The following is a 21,716-nucleotide window of genomic DNA, read 5'->3' on the forward strand; positions in this document are numbered from 1 at the left end:
TTGCAAATTGTCAGTATCTTAACTGAATAATCAAAACAAAGTGTGATCTAGTGGAAAGGACAGAGGTGAGAATACAGAAACCTTGCTTCTGCTTTGTGCTATCACTAGCTACCTCTGAATAACTTAGACACAATTTCATCATCTTAGAGAAAAGCACTTTGCAGGATGGCTATAATTAGCAACATTCTTGATAATAATAAGCTGGGGATAGGATTGTAAGTGTGCCGTTTCCTCTTCCTTACAGGAACAGGGTGTCAAGGAAGCTTCTTATGGAAGAAGTTCCATTTTTATATGTGTAATAATTGACCCCTTTGTTGACACTGCAAATAAAATAGTGGCTGTGATGATTTTGTCATGTTGATGCTCCTGTATAAGAATTAAAAGGAGACTCCCAACACTATTCCTGTCTCTGAGATATCTTTTTACTTGTTTCTTTTATTTATATCCAAAATAATACACTCTCATGAGACCATGATAACAATGTGATTTCTTGGCAGTTCTCCAGATTCTCCTGTAATTGTGTAGATATACTGTTGGTTGCTTCTTGCACAGCCAGGGTATGGAAGTAAAGAAAAATACATGAAACATTCAATAATTTCTTTATGGTAGGAACAATATAAAACATTTCTCAAATTCCTAATATATACTAAGTTTTTATCAATAATTTTATAACATTAATAACCCTTTATGTAACTCATGAATATTAATTGTCTGCCTACTTGTGTGCGTTAGAAATAAGGCTGTAGAAATATTTTTGCTCATCTTCATTGTTAGATATTAATTAATGTAATGTGCATATTGAGTATAATATGCTTTATTTCATTTCAGTTCAAGGCCTCTTTTTAGCAATGACTTGTGTTTGCAAGCTTGTATACCCTCAAAAAGAAGGTTGATTGATGAAAAATTTAAAAAAAAAAGTACAGGGGCACCTGGGTGGGTGGCTTGTCAGTTTAAGCGTCTGACTTCTGCTCAGGTCATGATCTCAGGCTCCTAGGACAGAGCCCCGTGTTGGGCTCCCTGCTCAGTGGGGAGTCTGCTTCTCCCTCTCCTCCTCCCTCTGCCCCTTCCCCTGCTTGTGCACTTGTGCGCTTGTGCATGCGCGCGTTCACTTTCTGTCTCTCTCTCTCTCAAATAAATAAATAAATAAATCTGGAGAACACTGATCTGTATCCCCTAAAAAACCAATTTATTCTCAGATGGTTTATATCATGTAAACACAGGATTAAAGGCTAAGTACAAATAAAAGTAAATGTTTTCATCTTTACATTCAGGTATGAGATAGTCTTTATTTTATGCTTTTCTAGCCTTGGTTCATTTGGTGGTTGTCCCCAAACATCAGTGTATCGTAAAATGGTATTAGGAAAAAGGGAAAGTATCAAATCCATGCATGACTAGGTTGAGGATTATGTTTATTTATAATTTCTTTAATATTCTTGCAAAATAATGATATTTAGGAGACTAGTTATTTCAACTGGTATTTATCTTCTGAGAATAGCTTTTTGTAATATTTTAGTGAAAAAATTCTCAATTCATTATCATTTTATTCTAATTTAGTATTTTATAATATTATCAAATCTTTTTTGTTTTTGTTTTTTAGCTCTTCTCACAGACAACTTTATCATCTTATCATTTTTGACACAAAACAAACTATGTTTTATTCAGTTTACCAAGAAGATGGGTTCTCCTGATACAAACAAAAGACTGGAAAAACTCTCAGCCTTGGATTATAAGGTAGAGATTTCAATTTATAGAGTTGTATTATTAATTATTAAGGTATGCTAGAGTATCACATGGATATTATGCTCATTCTTGAGCATTTCTAGATTTCAGACAAACCAGAGTTAATTATATGATTAAAGTTGATTCACTGAAAATAGTGGCTATCCTACCTTTTCTTTTTTACTCTCATTACGGGAGTCTAATAATGGCATGTTTGGAGCAATTTATTTAGTACTTATGGAAATCAAAGATAGACAATAGAGACAAGATACACATTTGAAAATGGTTTTCTTGCTAAGGGCAGGATATACACCATTCTCATTTTTCCCTAAAACCCCATATCATCTTTCTAGGCAAGGATAGCTGCTCTGGCTTCCATTTCACAAGAAAAGAAAGAAGAAAGAAGTCACTTTCAAAGGTTAATAGAAAAGTGTAATAAACAAGGAGTGGGAAGACCCCTCACCCCCCACATACACACACGTACACCCAACTATAACTGGAGAAAAATGCAAAATGAAATCTCCTTCATATGTTAGTATCTTTCCCTTCACTAACTCCAGGTAATTTGTTTCCTTGTATCAGGGATTTTACATCTGTTAAGGCAGGATTTTTTTTTTAAATGATGTGTTTAATATAAGTTTTGCCACATTACATTTTAACTGCTTGGAAGGCATACTCTCTGCTAGGATGAGTATCTAATACATTTTCCAGGCTGTTTCAGTTCAAGGCCTCTTTTCAGCAATGACTTGTGTTTGCAAGATTGATCCAACCTCTGTGACGTGGATTTGAGACAGTTCACTGTTCACTGGGAACAGAGCTGATATACAACTTCCTTAAAAAAGATGCACACTTATGCCATACCCAGAATATCTATCTGTAATACGGGCAAAGATTTTTAGAAGTCAGCTTTGTGGCTTGAAACTTTATGTGTGTGTGTTTTTTTTTTTTTCAAAAATTTTATGTATTTGTCAGAGAGAGACACAGCGAGAGAGGGATCACAAGCAGGGGGAGTGGGAGAGGGAGAAGCAGGCTTCCCACCGAGCAGGGAGCCTGATGCGGGGCTCGATCCCAGGACCCTGGGATCACGACCCGAGCCGAAGGCAGACGCTTAACAACTGAGCCACCCAGGCGCCCCTTTATGTGTGTTTTTAAAAAAGTAGTATTTAAGCTAACCTTTTGCCCTTTGGGATTATTTCTTATTGTGATTGAGGTGGTGATGATATAGGGAGGATTTAATTTTATTTGGTAGAAACATCTAATAAAAAAGATTTTTGACATGGGATAAAATATATTAAATGAGTTTTTCATTGTGGTAATAAACTAATTTGGTTTTCTTTGCCAACCTTGTGGAGCTTCTGTAATATTTTGTATAATACTGATTTTCTTTAATTGGAGTCGGTGGTATTCATGTATTACATTTTGGTTAGTAAAAAAACTGGTATTAGCACCTTAATGGGATGTTATTTTCTAGATTGGCTAACTGTAGATTTATTTGAAATGTTGCTTATTTACAAATACTGGTCTTTAAAATGCACCAATATAGAAAACGTAAATTAATGAAGTGCTCCAATATGCATTAACTCAATATATTTAAAATGTTTTCAGTGCTACTAATATAAAATTTTGTATGACGAGTTTCTCCGTCTTAGCTATGATGGATATTTTAGTAGTCTTCTCAGCTGAAGGATAGTAGCTACCCATTAATGAGATCAGAGAGAAACTGTCAGGATGTTATCTTTTCTTATTGAAAAGATGTGAAAAATAGACTTACTATATGGACTCTTACACTTTAAGTAAGGGAATTGCTTATTTGTTTCTTCTTTCTGCCTTTGGAATTGAGGATAATGTGGGTACTCCACATCATTTCTATACATTGGAGAAGTAACCTGCTTCCCTTTGGAAAAGCCCATGGACTTCATTTTCTGGTCCAGTATTTAAAATACAGTTATTTAATACTTAGTAAAAATGGCCATATGTCTATAGGAAGGATAATTTAAGAAACTTGTTCATTTTACTTGCCCTGTTGACCATCATGATAGAATACTGATGCCGTTAAAACTCACAGGAAACAGGAAATTTCAGATTTGCACCATAGGAGGACTGAAAGTGTCAGTCTCTTAACACTATTTTCTCATCTAGAAATTCGTAACATGTTTACATGGCAGTAGGACATCAAAATAATGTATGTTTATTTGTGAGGACTTAGCAATTCCATTATGGTATTCATCTCAAGAAGAAAAGTAGTTAAAATAATGATATTGAGAGCATAAATATAAGAATTTGCACTTCGAAGCCTAAAGTACATCTGTGTTGTCTGTCATTGCCCATTTGGATTTTAAAACAAAGAAATAGTGTAAAGTATTTATAACTCTGCTTTTCTTTACAGCTGTACCATAATTTAATTCTTTCAGATTGAAATAATTTTGGCAGAGAAAATTGCAGGGAAATATCCTGAACAAATTTTTGACCTTGAACAAATTTTCCTTGAACAAATTTTTGACCTTGAACAAATTTTCCAGTCTACATTTTAAAAATCCAATTCAATTTATTTAACAGGAAAGGGACAGTGTAAGGAGTTAAATGTTTACCATAGGAGAACAACACTGGTAATTACTTTGATTTCAGTTCCTTTTGATGTGCATTCAGAGGATGAAGAGGTCAATAATATTATGGCCATACAAATAGAAAAGGGTTCCTTTTGACCATATTAAAAAAAATAGCAGAGGATTATTAAAGCATTAACCTTGATTTTAATGGCCTTGGTTGAGTGGTGAGATCACAATTTGGATGAGCCTGATTATTTACTAAATACAATACATAAATGCAACGGGTTCTTAACACCCATTGCACTCTGGCATTATCGCATTACTGCCATCCTTTGTTGCCTTGCAGACAGGAATATGAAAGCAATCTGTCATGTAGTGAGACTGGCTCCAGAAGCATTTCTCTGATAAGAAGACCCCCTGCCCTTTGCTAGTGTCTGGTCCAGTAGGCTTAGCCATGCGCTTAATCCCCAGAAAGTGGTTCGATTATTGCTGACCAGCAATGGCAAGATAGTTTTTTTTTTCTTCCAAGCTATCAACCTTCCATTAATTCCTTAAGCAGAAATACGGTGCAATCTATATTTCCTTGGCATGTGTCACCCAGATGGTGCTGTGCTTATGTTTTCAAATAACCATGTTCCAAAATAACATAGTTTGAATAATAAATTCTACAAATCCTTCCTAAGAAAGAGAAGCATAATTCTCAGAAGCTGCATAAACTTTTACGCATGATGCTGTGGCTTATCCCTTTATGCAGAATATATGTCTCATATATTCTTTAAAGTGATATTTGCCTCAAGTTGTTTTTCCTTTTATTGTTGTCAGTCATTGTTAACGTGTTATGTCTTAAACAGTAGTCAGATACTCTTGGTCAGCAGTACTGAACTTGTCATTTAATATAGCTGGTCTTAAATCCTGTGTGTAGGTCGAAGCTGTCAGGCAGCCATGACTGTACATTTTGGTATTGATTGGGATTGCTACAGCCAATTCCTCCCTAACTCACATTTCTCCTTTTCCTTTCCTCTGCTAAAAATGGGGAGAATTTTGAACATATGTCTTTTTTATATATGTGTCAAAAGAATTTGGTAAATTCTGACACCTCCTTAAGCACATGTTTAACATGCATATTTACTTGCATTTATCTACATTTACAGATGCTTTAATTTTTGTAATACTGGGAGGATTTTGCATTAAAAAATGATTCTCATATGCTTTTTTCTCTTAATCATTAGATTTCCTATTACGAGATACCTGGCCCAGTAAACAGGACAACAGAGCGTCGTCTAGCTATCAATTGTGTTCAGGATATAGTTGCTTGCTGGTGGCCACTGGTCAGTGATGATGCTTGGCCTTGGGCCCCCATTTCTCCTGAGAAGGACAGAGCCAATCTGCTGCTCCTAGGTTATGCTCAAGGAAGACTGGAGGTAATTTTAAAGTAAATATATACATTTTGTTGAAGAGCAAATAAAATAAGACTCTTAGTTTTTCTGTTCTGAAATAAAGATGAATACTTTTTTAAACATATAATTTATTTTCCTAAATTCTCAAAAGAGGAAATTACATGTAAAAGTGGGATCCTTAGGAGTATCATATCTATAGGGTAAACAGACAATTCCAGGGCTGGCCTGAATCTCACAGTGATTAAGAACACAGGCTTCTGGGTTCAAATCCAAGCTCTGCCACTACGTAGCTCTCTGTTCTTGAGCACGTTATTAAGCTCTGCACTGTGGTTTCATTATTTGAAAAATAGAGTTGACGAAGATAAATAAGTTAATACATGCATTTAGAGCAATACCTACATATAGTAAACTCTCAAACACAGATCACTGGGGGTGCCTGGGTGGCTCAGTCGTTAAGTGTCTGCCTTCGGCTCAGGTCATGATCCCAGGGTCCTGGAATCGAGCCCTGCCGCATCGGGCTCCCTGCTCCGTGGGAAGCCTGCTTCTCCCTTTCCCACTCCCCCTGCTTGTGTTCCCTCTCTCGCTGTGTCTCTCTCTGTCAAATAAGTGAATAAAATCTTTAAAAAAAAAAAACAAACACAGATCACTGTTGTGATTCTTGTTATTACCATCTTTAGTGCTGTCATTACTGTTTGCCCATAATTTCATACCTGCCAAAGCTATGTTATCTGTCACCTTCTTTATACTTCAGTCATTGAATCAGTAAACATTAGATGAATGCTTATTTTGTGGAAGGCTCTGTGGTACCAAACCATGGCTGAGGCAAGAATTTATAAGGAGGGCTGTAGAGCAGTGGCCTTCTCAGTCTAGTGTCCTGCCTTGGATGGGAGCACCAAAACGGTTAATCTAGGAGTGGGGGGGAGGGGGAGGGGGGCGGGGGGGGCAGTATTTCATCCTATCTATTCCTGACAGTGCTTCCATCATCATTCATTATTGTGAACCTGTGGGTAATTCCAGCTTGTACCAGTACTTTGAGTATGGAATTGGTTTTCTTTTTTATAATTTAAAACAAAAGCAACCTTTCCTGTTTCTTTTTTAAGTTTTTGCCTGAGTAAAATATAGACAGTCCCAACTTAGAGATAGTTTGACTTAGTATTTCCGACTTTGCCATGGTACGAAAGCAATACATGTTCAGTAGAAGCCGTAGTTTGAATTTTGAATTTTGATCTTTTCCCAGTCTAGTGATGTGTCTACTCTCCCATGATGCTGGGCAGTGGCAGTCAGCCACAGCTTCCAGTCAGCCATGCAATCATGAGGATAAACAACTGTTGCCCTTACAGCCATTCTGTACCTATACAACCATTCTGGTTTTTTTGCTTTCAGTACAGTATTCAATAAATTACATGAGATATTCAACACTTTATTATAAAATAGGCTTTGTGTTAGATGATTTTGCCCAATTGTATAGGCTAATTTAAATTTCTGAGCATGTTTAAGCGTGGCTGGGCTAAGCTGTGATGTCTGGTAGGTTAGGTGTATTAAATGCATTTTCAACTTAGGATATTTTCAACTTATGATGGGTTTACTGGGACTTGACTCCATTGTAAGGCAAGGAAAACTGTGGTATGTTTCTATATTTTCTCTAAATCTATTATCTATTAGGCTTTAATTCTGAGATATAATGAACAAGTCCAAGTTTTTTTCTATCTCTACCTGTCTCTTCTGGTGTTATAAACTTTCAGGCTGTCTTTTAAGACTGCAGAGTCATTTTTTTTTTAATTTTTTTTTTTAAAGATTTTATTTATTTATTTGAGAGAGAGAGAATGAGAGACAGAGAGCATGAGAGGGAGAAGGGTCAGAGGGAGAAGCAGACTCCCTGCCGAGCAGGGAGCCCGATGCGGGACTCGATCCCGGGACTCCAGGATCATGACCTGAGCCGAAGGCAGTCGCTTAACCAACTGAGCCACCCAGGCGCCCCTGCAGAGTCATTTTTAATTAATTAATTAACCTTTTTCTAGAACTTTTCCAATTTTGTTACAGTGACTAAAACCACTTGTAATGCTTTAGGTGTGGATTTGTGAGACTAAGGAAGTGCTTTGTTCCTAGTCACTTGCTTTTCATGCCTACTGCTTTATTGATCTTGGGTTCAGAAGCTAATTGAGTAAAAGACATCATCAAAATGATTGTAATGAAGCTAATTAGAATTCTATTAAATGTTCTGCCTTATAATAAAGGTAAAAAAAATTTAGTTATACTCTACATGAATTACCTGTATTTGAAATGAGTGTATTACATGAAATTGGGAGTGTTCTAAAGGGTATACATATGGTCTACATACCTTATCACCTGGTGTCATCTAGATCATGGACTTTGGAGTTGGAAAAAACCTAGTTTAACTGTTGGTTGGACCATATACATGCTAACTGTGTAACCTTAGTCAAGTTTACTCCCTCTAAGCTTCTGCCTGCTCTTAGCTAATTTTGTGTTTGCCCTTGGGTAGATCACCTATTCTCTCTGACTTTAGTTTTCTATTTTTAAAATGATGGATTTCCACCAGATAGGTCACCTCCAGGTCTGTGACAGCTCTAAAAAGTGCTCACCTGGATTCTGAAGCCACAGATCTGATTGAGCCATTGCTTGCTCAAATGCCTTTAGTAGATACGAAACTAAACTTAGCTTCAGCACTGAAAGACCACCCTGACTGGCCCTGACCTATCTTTCCAGTGTTATTTCCTTATACAAACCTATGTTCTAGCCAAGTGGTTTACTCATTGCCTCTTATTTTCCATGACCTGCCTGTACACATTACTGGTATTTCTACCTGAAAGGCCCTTCCTTCGGTTTCCACATCATTCAACAACTATTGAGCATGACCATGGAGTAAACACTGTATTTCATTCCAAGGGATCTGAATACAAAAATAACCCTGCCTGCAGGGATCCTAGTGTCCAACCAATGAGAGACAAATATGAAGTAAGTGCACTAAAGCGTTAAATGATGCTGTGGATAGAGTATGTATAAGCTATAGTAGGAGCCAGTGGGGAATGATTGATTCTACTTAGGGAGATAGTCAGGAGGAAACACTAAAGAGGCTTTACAGTTTGCTCAAATATGAGATTGGCAAACAGTTTTACTTGCTTTTACTATCCTTTCTAAGTTCCATATAAAGGTTGTACTAGCTCTCTGGAGTGATTTGGCTAGCTTTTTCTTTTTCTCCTCTTTGAAACAGTACCAAAAGGAATTAACTGATATTTGAGCGTTTGGTGAAACTCACCTATAAAACTGCTTGGGTGTGGTGTCTTAAAGGAAGGTAGATTTTTTAAATAACAGATTCCAGTTTTAAGAGCTGCTTTTTTTTTTCAGGACTTTTGAAGTCATTTTCCTAAATTTGTATTTCTGGAAAATTATCCATTTTATGTAAGTGTTTTTGAATAGATTTTCATAAAGTTGTATATGATACTTGCACATGATTTTTAGTTATTCACCACTGATTGCATAGTTAATGCCCCCCTTTTCAATCCTACTATATTAAGGTACAAAAATTCCTTTTTTTAGCAAGAGTAGGTTTTTCTTGGATTTGGCCCTTTCAGTCATTCTATCAAAGTTAAACTGTTGGAAGAATTTGTGTAGATTACTTTTGCAGAACCTCATGTGAACTTCTATATGCAAAAGGTGAACGTCTGTGGAAGAAATCTCTAGGGAAATAATTGTTTCTTTTTTTCACATGTGAAGACATAATTTTTAACTATGAATTAATTGTAGCACATTTTTTAGAATATCATGAACGAAAGCCACTAGTCTATAAAAGTAATTTTCAGGCATATGTCTTTAAATTTTTTTCACTGGCCACCAGTAGACTTCTTGAGCTAATCATCAGAATAAAAGATACAATCTGCTCTTAAACTCTAAAATTCAAACTAAAAGAGTAGCAACCTCGTAGAGAAGAAATTTAATCTTTGCATCTGTTAAAACTATAGAATTTTTAAAAAGCATTTCCCATCCAAGTTCAATCAGAAAATATAATAAGCTTTTAGTTGGAAAGTGACAAGATCCTAGAGTAGTGGTTTCTAGCCTTGGCAACACATTACAATCACCTGCAGAGCTTTTACAAAGGGGCCCACCCAGACCAGTTATATCAGAATATCCGGAGGGAGAGGAAGCACCAGTATTCTTTAACAGGTTCCCTAGGTGATTCTCATGTGCATCCACATTGAGAAACACTGCTTTACAGCAAACTTAAAAAAAGAATTTAAAGCCATCCTTTTTGCATAACAGACCATGGAAAGGATAAAGCCCACATACTGAACCAAATGAGAGTTTTAACAGTAGATTCTAAGTAGAAAATTGGCTTACCAAGCAGCTAAAAAAAAAAAGAAGAAGAAAGAAAACAAAGAAACATAGAAATAAGCTCTCTGTGACTGAATTATCTGTCTTTCAGAGGAGGAACATTTTTTAATTTATTTTATGGATATTAGAAAACCCCTGGTCTAATTTCACACCGCAGAGCTCTAAACAACAGCATGTATCTTAATTAGAAGCATAAAGCAGAGAGAGTTATGTAGTCTAGAAAAAAAATTTCTTTTGAAAAATATACAATAAATAGTGTGTAGAAAAAGAAATTTTTATCAGTAAATTCATTTAAAAGCAGTTTTTAATGGTATAGTGTGGATTATCATATATAACATGGTAATCATTTTTATTTAAATTCCACATACTCTTTATGCTTTCCTTTTGGAAAGTTTGAACCATCATCACAGAACTATTTAATTCATTCACTTTGTCAAGAATATGATGACAACACAACTTATTCTTCCCTTACCTTTGTATTTCAACAAGTATTTAACTTTTCAACTGTATGGATTAGATAATGCTTTCTGAGTATGGTCGTAATTTCAAGATATATTCCTCAGAAGAGGTCACCTAAATTTGTTTACCAAATTAATCAAAAACACTTAAGCAGAGCTATTAAACCTTAAAACATGTTGTCAGGGATAGGGAAATAAAACCTCACAAAGATAACTGTTTTCCTCTAAAATTTAAAAGCCATTTTTGCGGTGATTTAGAGAGCAGCAACTAATGGAAAAGTAAAAATGTGACCAACTTTTAATATAGCATAATTTGATTAAAGAAGCATTCAGAAAGTGTTACACATGCATTCAACTGAAAAGCCAAAATATTTTAGAAACATCTCTTCCAAAGACATGTATGTATTGTGTTAGCTTTCAACAAAATAACGAAGATTTTATATTCTTGGTGTGATAGCTTTAAAAAAATCTCTTTATTATAGAACATGCATGAAGAAAACCACACAAAATAAATGTATAGTTTAATGAGCTATTAAGAAGGAAATACCCCTGGAACCACACTTAGGTCTAGAAGAGGAACATTGCCAGGCACCCAGAAATACTATTATGTACTGTCATGATTTCAACCCCTTCTTGGTCCCCAAAAGTAACCTCTATCATGACTTTCCATCACTTTCTTACATACCCATGTAGTTTTTATCATCCTAATGCATCTCCCAACACTGAAGTTGAATATTATCCATTTAAAACACTGATGTGAGGTTCCTAGATGCCTCAGTCAGTTAAGCTTCTGCTTTCAGCTCAACCTGCATCAGGCTCTCTGCTCAGCAGGGGAGTCAGCTTCTCCCATTCTCTCTGCCCCTGCTCATGTTCTCCCTCGCTCACTCTCTCAGATAAATAAATAAAATCTTAAAAAAAACCAAAACACTCTAATGTATCTTTTGATTTACAAGCTCCCCCTCCATCCCTTTCTTTTCCTTAAAATTGATCTTTTGAAACTGCAGTGTCCCAATTTTGTTGTTTTTCCATAATCGTAGTAAGGTTCAACATGTTTCTCTATCATTTGAAAATTCTACAAGTTAGTTTTGGCAAGACTATATGCGGTGGTGCGTTCTTTTTATCAGAAGGCATGTAATGTCAAGTTCTCTCTTGGTTGTCTGTCTTTTAATGTTAGCAGCTATTAATGCTCAGTGCCTACATCCATTAATTCATTAGGGTTGCAAAATGGTGATATTCTAATTATATTATTATTTTTTCATTTATTAATTGGGATACTTTTATAAAGAGATTCTTGTACTCATCTCCTATTTGTTTTCCCAATGGATGAATTCATATAGATAGTATAATCAGGATAAATGTCAGTTTCTTTTCTTTTATTTGCTAGTTTTCAAGATAATGAAATGGTTCCTTATCACTCCCTGAAGGTAACCAATTTGTTTTTGTTTTTCAAGTAGCATTATTAATTGATGGATTTAAATATATTTGACTTGATGGGTTTTATAAATTGTATTTGTTATCCTTTTGAAAGCTCAGACTTGTCTTATGTTTGGCAACCTCTACAAGTTGGCTCCTCTTTTTGTCATGACCTCAGTAGTCTTGGGTAGCTTTCCTGCTATTTGGTATGACAAATATGTCCCATGCTTATCTTGTATATTTCCTGACTCAGACCTGGAATTAGCCATTTCTTCAATAAGCTCTGGTTTCTTTTAATGGAAAACGGTATTTTAAGCCCAAGTTTGGGAGCTAGGGATAGTATGTTGTTGTTACTGGATTCGTCATTGTTTTTAGGTTTCTTTAGTAGAATGAGCTAGAGATTTTATACATATATATATTCAAAGTGAGTTCACATTGCTATTTCTAACTCGAATTCAGGATACAGGGGTTTTAATTTAATAGCTTCTATATAACATGTATCTCCTCATTTTCATACCAAAAATCCTAGTTTGCAGGGATGTGGGGGACAAATTATAATATACCGTAATTACATGCTTACTTTATCTCACAGTATACACCTAACAGTCTGAGAATAATCATACTAATACTACCACTAATATAAATTACTGAGAACATTCAGAAACTTTTTGCCTATGTTTTTATCACTTCTTTCCTTCCCATTTTTAAATAGTTGTACTTTATTTACATTATTGGAGCATAAAGTCATTACACATAATGTTCTCTGTCTTTTAATCTTCATCTAGTCATCCATGGGTTTTTGGTTTTGCTATTTAGTTGAATTGTTTCTTTTGTGTGGGGATTTAGAGAGATTCAAAACTATAGTGCCACCATCACCACTTTGCCAGGATCAGGGATGCTATATTCATGGTCATATTTAAACACTTAGTTTTTAAAGCTCTCTGCCCAACATGGGGCTTCAAATCATGACCCCGAGATCAAGAGTCGCATGTTCTACTGACTAAGCCAGTCACGTGCCCCAATAAACACTTAGTTTGAACCAACCCTCTATAGCTAAACATGAAACATGACAATCTTGAGCCTATCTCCAGCTCACTGTAATTGCATTTCTGCTTTCTGTGCATTCTTAATTTTAAAATACCTTCCAGACACAGTATCAGTCATATTGACTGCTTATGCTTTTCCTTCTCTGTACTGTTCCTATTTTGATGACTTTGGATCAGTTCTGTCTACTTTTTTCAAATTTAGCTTTTTTTAAGAATAAAAATGATATCATCTAAGTGTGTGTTTTCAACAAGTTTCAACCTTAAAGCTGACTGATTTAAACTTGACTGAAAACAATTCTCCTTAGGAAGGAAACTACCAGCTTGTTTATCCTTGAAACTGGGAAATTCCAAGACCTTTAGGACTCTTCTTTATCTTTTCTGCCCTTTCTTAGCTTGAATTTTTAAATTCTTACCATTTTCTTTCTTTATTACAGTTTTCTTAAAAAAAAAAAAAAAGAAAACAGCAAAAAATAAAACACTGAACCATGGTCATCCACCTCTTGTCTGGTGTCACAGTCTCTCTTAATTGGGCACTTGGAACATTGCATAGCCTTTAGCCTGTGTTTCTGTGCTTTTCTTTGTACCTTCCTATTACCTTAGAATTAAAGCAGAGATCTTTTTCTAGAGACTTCCAGACTTTGAGCCCATCACCACACATTATAAAAGTCTTCATTTTTTTATACCTGAATTATCTATACTGTTCTTCCCCATCTCATTGTTTGCCTCTTCATTATGCTTGTATTAAAACTTTTCACCATGTTCTTTACCACAGCCATTCCCACTTGAATTCTACTGATCTGTTCCTGAAACCTGACATATATATTTTAAGAATCTTTAGAGAGTTATTAGATTTCAGAATTCACCTAATCTGGGGAATGCCTGAAGATAGGATTAAGACCAAGAACTCAAGGTTGCTAAGAGAGTAAATCTTAAAAGTACTTATCACAAGACAAAACTTTGTAACTATATATGGTGATGGATATTAATGAGACTTACTGTGGTGATCATTTCACAGTATATACAAATATTGAATCATTATGTTGGACACCTGAAAGTAATATAATGTTATATGTCAATTAGACCTCCATAAAAAGAAAAAAAGGCCAAGAACTCAATGAGAGAAAGGAATTCTTGATTATGAAGTTTGTAGAGGATAGCATTAAACATGCCTTATGGAAGGTGATAGTAGACTTCAAATTAATCTTGGTAGCTTACATGAATATCACCAGCCAATGTCTTTGGATTCTTTTCTCTCCTTTGTGCTTTTTCCTTCAGGGCATTGTCACTTAACATTTCTCCCTTCACTACACACCACATTTTTTTATTTCTTTATCTTAGCATTATATCTTGGCCTGATTATCTCCTGACTAGTACTTCGAACTAAGTTCATTTGGGGAGGACAAACTAGTTGCATGAATATGAGAGATGTCTGAGTAGATGCAAGTTTGGATTTTAAAAAGTCTATTTTTTCTTGGTATTTTGCAATAACTGTATAATTGCATTTGGTGTTTTCTACTTCTTATTTGCAAATGATCTGCTAACAGAGCATCTTATAGCTAGAAAATGTATTGACACATTTTCCTTCCATATAACTCTTCAGTCAATAGGGTATATTTTAATAACTTTAAAAGGCTGCTGAAAATGCAGGTATAACACTTCATTTTCATAATCTTGGTCAATCACATTAGCATGTTTGTAGAAAAACTGAATGAATGAATTTTCTTCTCCTGAATCTCATTGCTTTATTTTAGCTGAGTTGAGTCCATTTTTATTGATTACCTGTTTCTCTGTACTTCTTATAAACAAAATGTCTTGCTTCAGAATTCTAATTGGAATCTCAGTCCACTTTTCCTATAAATTAAAAATATTAATATCACTTTAGGTAACATGGAAGTATCATTGCAGGAATCATGATTGACCTGAACTTTTGCAATAGGGTTTTGTGCCATGTCAATCAAATTATTTATAAACATTTCTCTGTGAAGATATACTTAAGTCATTATGTACTTATTACTGCTTCTTGTTTATAATAGTACCTGATAACTTTACCGGGACAGTATCTATATGTACAGATTTCTTATTTTCATGGACTGAAATGTTTCTTTCATTCTGATAATATTAGCTATTTTAAATATCACATAATTAAGTATGGTTTTAAATGAATTTAAAATCCTGGAATTAAGTATGAACATTGTATATCTTATTTTTTTACATTTTTTTTTAATTAAAAAAAATTTTTTTTTTTAAGATTTTATTTATTTGCGAGAGAGAGAATGAGAGACAGAGAGTATGAGAGGGAGGAGGGTCAGAGGGAGAAGCAGACTCCCTGCTGAGCAAGGAGCCCGATGTGGGACTCGATCCCGGGACTCCAAGATCATGACCTGAGCCGAAGGCAGTCGCTTAACCAACTGAGCCACCCAGGCGCCCTGTATATCTTATTTAAAATATATTCAGTCAGTCATGTTTATTAGGCTACTACCATATACCAAGCCCAGCTCTAAATATCATAAATAAATGAAATCACTTTAATATTAACTTCCAAGTTAAATCTTTCCTATGTTTAAAATTATCTTCCACATTTATAGTTTGCAACTATGTAAGTGTCAGCCACGAATTCTAAATAACCAAATTTGGAATTTATTTAGGATCAGTGTCTCTCCTTCTTTTTACCTGCTATTCTTGTGAAAAACTCCAAGACTTTCTCTTCAGGAACAAGGATAGCCAGTATTTATTGCAGTCCCCTTTGTCCTCTGCATATTAGTTATGTTATTATTTTTTTTTTTTACTTTTCAAATTTTATTTTTATTTTTTTATTGTTGTGTTAATCCCCATACATTACATCATTAGTTTTAGATGTAGTGTTCCATGATTCATTGTTTGTGCATAACACCCAGTGCTCCATGCAGAACGTGCCCTCAATACCCATCACCAGGCTAACCCATCCTCCCACCCCCCTCCCCTCTAGAACCCTCAGTTTGTTTTTCAGAGTCCATCGTCTCTCATGGTTCGTCTATCCCTCTGATTTCCCCCCCTTCATTCTTCCCCTCCTGCTATCTTCTTCTTCTTTTTTTTCTTAACATATATTGCATTATTTGTTTCAGAGGTACAGATCTGAGATTCAACAATCTTGCACAATTGACAGCGCTTACCAGAGCACATACCCTCCCCAGTGTCTATCACCCAGTCACCCCATCCCTCCCACCCCACTCCCCACTCCAGCAACCCTCAGTTTGTTTCCTGAGATTAAGAATTCCTCATATCAGTGAGGTCATATGATACATGTCTTTCTCTGTTTGACTTATTTCACTCAGCATAATACCCTCCAGTTCCATCCACATCGTTGCAAATGGCAAGATTTTGGGTTTTTTTGATGGCTGCATAATATTCCATTGTATATATATACCACGTCTTCTTTATCCATTCATCTGCCGATGGACATCTTGGCTCTTTCCACAGTTTGGCTATTGTGGACATTGCTGCTATAAACATCGGGGTGCACGTACCCTTTTGGATCCCTGCAGCACGGGTGAATAAATCCACATCTTACAGATGAGAAAACCACAGTTCCAAGAGGTTATCTTGCCCCAGACTCCAGAGGTCTTTATCACCAAAACAAGGAGTCAGCCCCTGTTATGTGCTGCTTCTGCTGTGTGGTGTTGCTCTGTGGCTGTTGTATAGGCTCAAGTCCAACTTAGAATTAAATTTTGAACCTAACTATGTCAAATACTTTTAAGCCTACAGGTATTTTGGATTTTAATGCTGTCATCTTATTATATTTTAAGTCATATAAACTGGACCCTTTCTAATGACATTATTTTCAAAAGATTTCATGTAACATCATAGTAGAAACTTAAAGTTTTCCTTTTTATCTTCTGTACAAACAAATGCAAAAACTGACAATGATATCTGTGTTTGTATAATTTTTGTGGTGAGGAAATAGTTTAGTTTGTATTTGGTTCATTTAGGGATGTTTTTACATTTACACTTACAAAGTACGCTATTTTCAGTACAACTCAATCAATACAAGAATGAAGCATCTTTAAAAGAAGTCAGTTTATTAAGACCCTTGCCTTCCAAACTTCCTCAATCATGCTAAGTAAAGTTGCCCAGATCATCAGCACAAGCCTCTTTTTCATATTCAGTTTAACAGGCTCCATTGACATTTGCATAATTTGTCTCTTCATTTCATTCACCTAATTCTCACTCCTCCGCTCTGTGGGGATCCTTCCACTACACTTGAGGTTCCTAATGCCCTGTGGTTCTTCTCATGCATGCCCTCTAATCACATTGAGGAAAAGCTGGGGCCTTCGTGGAAACTTATTAATTCCCTATGCTCACAGTGTGTCTTGTAGAGAACTTGGTTTTTAGAGTCAGAGAGACCTGGATTTGAAAATACAGCTCTATCACTTATTAACCTTAGGATCAAGGACTTCTTAAACCATCTGTCTGACACTCATTTTCCTTATCTCCAGAACATAGATTGTAATACCAAACTTTGGAGTATTAAAAAGTTTAAATAAAACAATGTATGAAAAGTGATGAGCATAGTATCTATTTTCTTGCTGCTTATTATTTTTGGTGGGAATACTCTTTATTGAAACTTACACATACTCAAGTGTTTTTTAATCTTTATTTTTTCCTTTTTATTTGCATATTAATTTTTTAGATTTTTATTATTTACATTCATTTAATTAACATATCATGTATTATTGGTTTCAGAGGTAGAGGTCAGCGATTCATCAGTCTTATATAATACCCAGTGCTCATTACATCACATGCCCTCCCTAATGTCCATCACCCACTTACCCCATCTGCCCACCCCCACCCCCTCCAGCAACCCTCAGTTGGTTTCCTTTAGTTAAGAGTCTCTGATGGTTTGTCTCCTTCTCTGATTTTGTCTGGTTTTATTTTTTCCTCTCTTCCCCTGTGATCCTCTGTTTTATTTCTTAAATTCCACATATGAGTGAGATCATATGATAATTGTCTTTCTCTGATTGAGTTATTTCGCTTAGCATAATACCCTCTAATTCCATCCACGTCATTGCAAATGGCAAGATTTCATTTTTTTGGTGGCTGAGTAGTATTCCATTGTATATATGTACCACATCTTTATCCATTCATCTGTCCATGGACATCTGGGCACTTTCCATTGTTTAGCTATTGTGGACATTGCTCCTAGAAACATTGGGGTGCAGGTGCCCCTTCAGATCACTACATTTTTATCTTTGGGGTAGATACCTACTAGTGCAATTGCTAGGTCATAGGGTAGCTCTATTTTCAACCTTTTGAGGAACCTGTATACTGTTTTCTGGAGTGGCTACACCAGTTTGCATTCCCACCAACAGTGTGAGAGGGGTTCCCCTTTCTCCGCATCCTCGCCAACATCTGTCCTTTCCTGACTTGTTAATTTTAGCCATTCTGATTGGTATGAGGTGGTATCTAATTGTGGTTTTGATTTGTATTTCCCTGATGCTGAGTGATGTTGAGCCTTTTCTCATATGTCTGTTGACCGTTTGTATGTCTTCTTTGGAGAAATGTCTGTTCCTGTCTTCTGCCCATTTCATGATTAGATTATTTGGTTTTTGGGTGTTGAGTTTGATAAGTTCTTTATAGATTTTGGATAGTAGCCCTTTATCTGATAAAACGTTTGCAAGTATCTTCTCCCATTCTGTTGGTTGTCTTTTGGTTTTGTCGACTGTTTCCTTTGCTGTACAAAAGCTTTTTATCTTGATGAAGTCCCAACTGTTCATTTTTAAAAGCCTTTGGATCACTTACCTTTGAAAATGTGTCTAGCAAGAAGTTGCTGCAGCTGAGGTCACTGAGGTTACTGCCTGCGTTCTCCTCTAGGATTTTGATGGATTCCTATCTTGCATTTAGGACTTTAATCCATTTTGAGTCTATTTTTGTGTATGGCATAAGAAAATAGTCCAGTTTCATTCTTCTGCATGTGGCTGTCCAATTTTCCCAACACCATTTGTTGAAGAGACTGTTTTCCATTGGCTATTCTTTCCTGCTCTGTCGAAGATTAGTTGACCATATTGTTGAGGGCCCATTTTTGGGTTCTCTATTCTGTTCCACTGATCTGTGTGTCTGTTTTTGTTCCAGTACCACACTGTCTTGATGATTACTGCTTTGTAATAGAGCTTGAAGTCCAGAATTGTGATGCCAATAGCTTTGGATTTCTGTGAAAAAAGTTGATGGTATTTTGATAGGGATTGCATTGAATGTATAGATTGCTCTAGACTGCATAGATATTTTAACAATATTTGTTCTTCCAATCCATGAGCATGGAACATTTTTTCATTTCTTTGTGTCTTCTTCAATTTCTTTCATGAGTGTTCTATAGTTTTCTGAGTATAGCTTCTTTGCCTCTTTGGTTAGGTTGATTCCTAGTTATCTTATGGTTTTTCGTCCAATTGTAAAGGGGATTGGCTCCTTAATTTCTCTTTCTTTTGTCTTGTTGTTAGCATATAGAAATGCAAATGATTTCTGTGCATTGATTTTATATCCTGCCACTTTACTGAATTCCTGTATGAGTTCTAGCAATTTTGGGTGGAGTCTTTTGGGTTTTCCACATAGAGTATCATGTCATCTGCAAAGAGTGAAAGTTTGACTTCTTCTTTGCTGATTTGGATGCTTTTCTTAGTTTTTCTTGTCTCATTGCTGAGGCTAGAACTTCTAGTACTATGTTGAACAACAGTGGTGAGAGGGGAAATCCCTGTCTGTTTTCCTGACCTCAGGGGAAAAGCTCATAGTTTTTCCCCATTGAGAATGATATTCACTGTGGGATTTTCGTATATGGCTTTTATGATATTGAGGTATATTCCCTCTATCCCCACAGTGTGAAGAGTTTTAATCAAGAAAGGATGCTGTACTTTGTCAAAAGCCTTTTCTGTAGCTATTGAGAGGATCATACGGTTCTTGTCCTTTCTTTTATTAATGTAGTGTATCACATTGATTGATTTGGGGATGTTGAACCACCCTTGCAACCCAGGAATAAATCCCACTTGGTTGTGGTGCATAATCCTTTTAATGTACTGTGGAATTCCTATGGGCTAGTATCTTGGTGAGAATTTTTGCATTCATGTTCATTGGGGATATTGGTCTGTAATCATCCTTTTTGATGGGGTCTTTCTCTGGTGTTGGGATCAAGTAATGCTGAACTCATAGGAAAAGTTTGAAAGTTTTCCTTCCATTTCTATTTTTTGAAACAGACTCAGAAGAATAGGTATTAATTCTTCTTTAAATGTCTGGTAGAATTCCCCTGGGAATCCATCCGGCCCTGGACTCTTGTTTGTTGGGAGATTTTTGATTACGGCTTCAACTTCCTTGCTGCTTATGGGTCTGTTCATGTTTTTTATTTCTTCCTGTTTCAGTTTTGGTAGTTTATATGTCTCTAGGAATGCATCCATTTCTTCCAGATTATCTAATTTGCTGGCATATAGTTGCTCATAATATGTTCTTAGAATTGTTTGTATTTCTTCAGTGTTGGTTGTGATCTCTCCTCTTTCATTCATGATTTTACTTACTTGGGTCCTTTCTCTTTTCTTTTTGATAAGTCTGGCCAGGGGTTTATCAATCTTGTTAATTCTTTCAAAGAACCAGCTCCTAGTTTCGTTGATATGTTCTACTGTTCTTTTGGTTTCCGTTTCATTGATTTCTGCTCTGATCTTTATTATTTCTCTTCTCCTGCTGGGCTTAGGCTTTATTTGCTGTTCTTTCTCCAGCTCCTTTAGATGTAGGGTTAGGTTGTATATTTGAGACCTTTCTTGTTTCTTGAGAAAGGGTTGTATTGCTATATACTTGCCTCTCAGGACCTCCTTTGCTGCATCCCCAAAATTTTGAACAGTTGTGTTTTCATTTTCATTTGTTTCCATAAATTTTTTTAATTCTTCTTTAACTTCTTGGTTGACCCATTCATTCTTTAGTAGGATACTCTTTAATCTCCACGCATTTGAGCACTTTCCAACTTTCCTCTTGTGATTGAGTTCATGTTTCAAAGCATTGTGGTCCGAAAATACACAGGGAATGATCCCAATCTTTTGGTACCGGTTGAGACCTGATTTGTGACCTAGGATATGATTTATTCTGGAGAATGTTCCATGTGCACTAGAGAAGAATGTGTATTCTGTTGCTTTGGGATGGAATGTTCTGAATATATCTGCGAAGTCCATCTGGTCCAGTGTATCATTTAAAGCCTTCATTTCCTTGTTGATCTTTTGCTTAGATGATCTGTCCATTTCAGTGAGGGGGGTGTTAAAATCCCCTACTATTATTGTATTGTTGTTGATGTTTTTCTTTGATTTTGTTATTAATTGGCCGCTCCCATGTTAGGGACATAGATATTTACAATTGTTAGATCTTCTTGTTCCATAGACCCGTTAAGTATGATATAGTGTCCTTCCTCATCTCTTATTATAGTCTTTTGTTTAAAATCTAATTTGTCTGATAGAAGGATTGCCACCCCAGCTTTCTTTTGACATCCATTAGCATGGTCAGTGGTTTTCCACCCCCTCACTTTCAATCTGGAGGTGTCCTTGAGTCTAACAGGAGTCTCTTGCAGACAGCATATTGATGGGTCTTGCTTTTTTATCTGATCTGATAGCCTGTGTCTTTTGATTGGAGCATTTCGCCCATTTACATTCAGGGTAACTATTGAAAGATATGAATTTAGTGCCGTTGTATTGCCTGTAAGGTGACTGTTACTGTATATTGTCTGTGTTCCTTTCTGGTCTATGTTACTTTGGGGCTCTCTCTTTGCTTAAAGGACCCCTTTCAATATTTTTTGTA

At 35.9% G+C, this 21,716-nt stretch overlaps 1 protein-coding gene across 26 annotated transcripts in view; it reads left to right on the forward strand.

The window, feature by feature from the left end:
- Positions 1-21,716, forward strand: part of WDPCP (WD repeat containing planar cell polarity effector) — a 482,659-nt gene that overhangs the window by 139,788 nt on the left and 321,155 nt on the right. For all 26 annotated transcript variants that reach the window (XR_010405669.1, XR_010405668.1, XR_010405666.1 and 23 more), the window contains 2 exons: positions 1,598-1,731; positions 5,495-5,686. Coding sequence is in view for 22 of the 26 variants with exons in the window: in XM_064572441.1 (XP_064428511.1) it covers positions 1,598-1,731; positions 5,495-5,686 (326 nt within the window). In the remaining 4 variants the exon portion in view is untranslated. The remainder of the gene's footprint in view (positions 1-1,597; positions 1,732-5,494; positions 5,687-21,716) is intronic.

Source organism: Mirounga angustirostris, unplaced genomic scaffold (genome assembly GCF_029215605.1).
Source record: "Mirounga angustirostris isolate CCGP_5_RB_7025 unplaced genomic scaffold, mMirAng1.0.hap1 SCAF_10, whole genome shotgun sequence".
In the NCBI taxonomy this organism is placed as follows: domain Eukaryota; kingdom Metazoa; phylum Chordata; class Mammalia; order Carnivora; family Phocidae; genus Mirounga; species Mirounga angustirostris.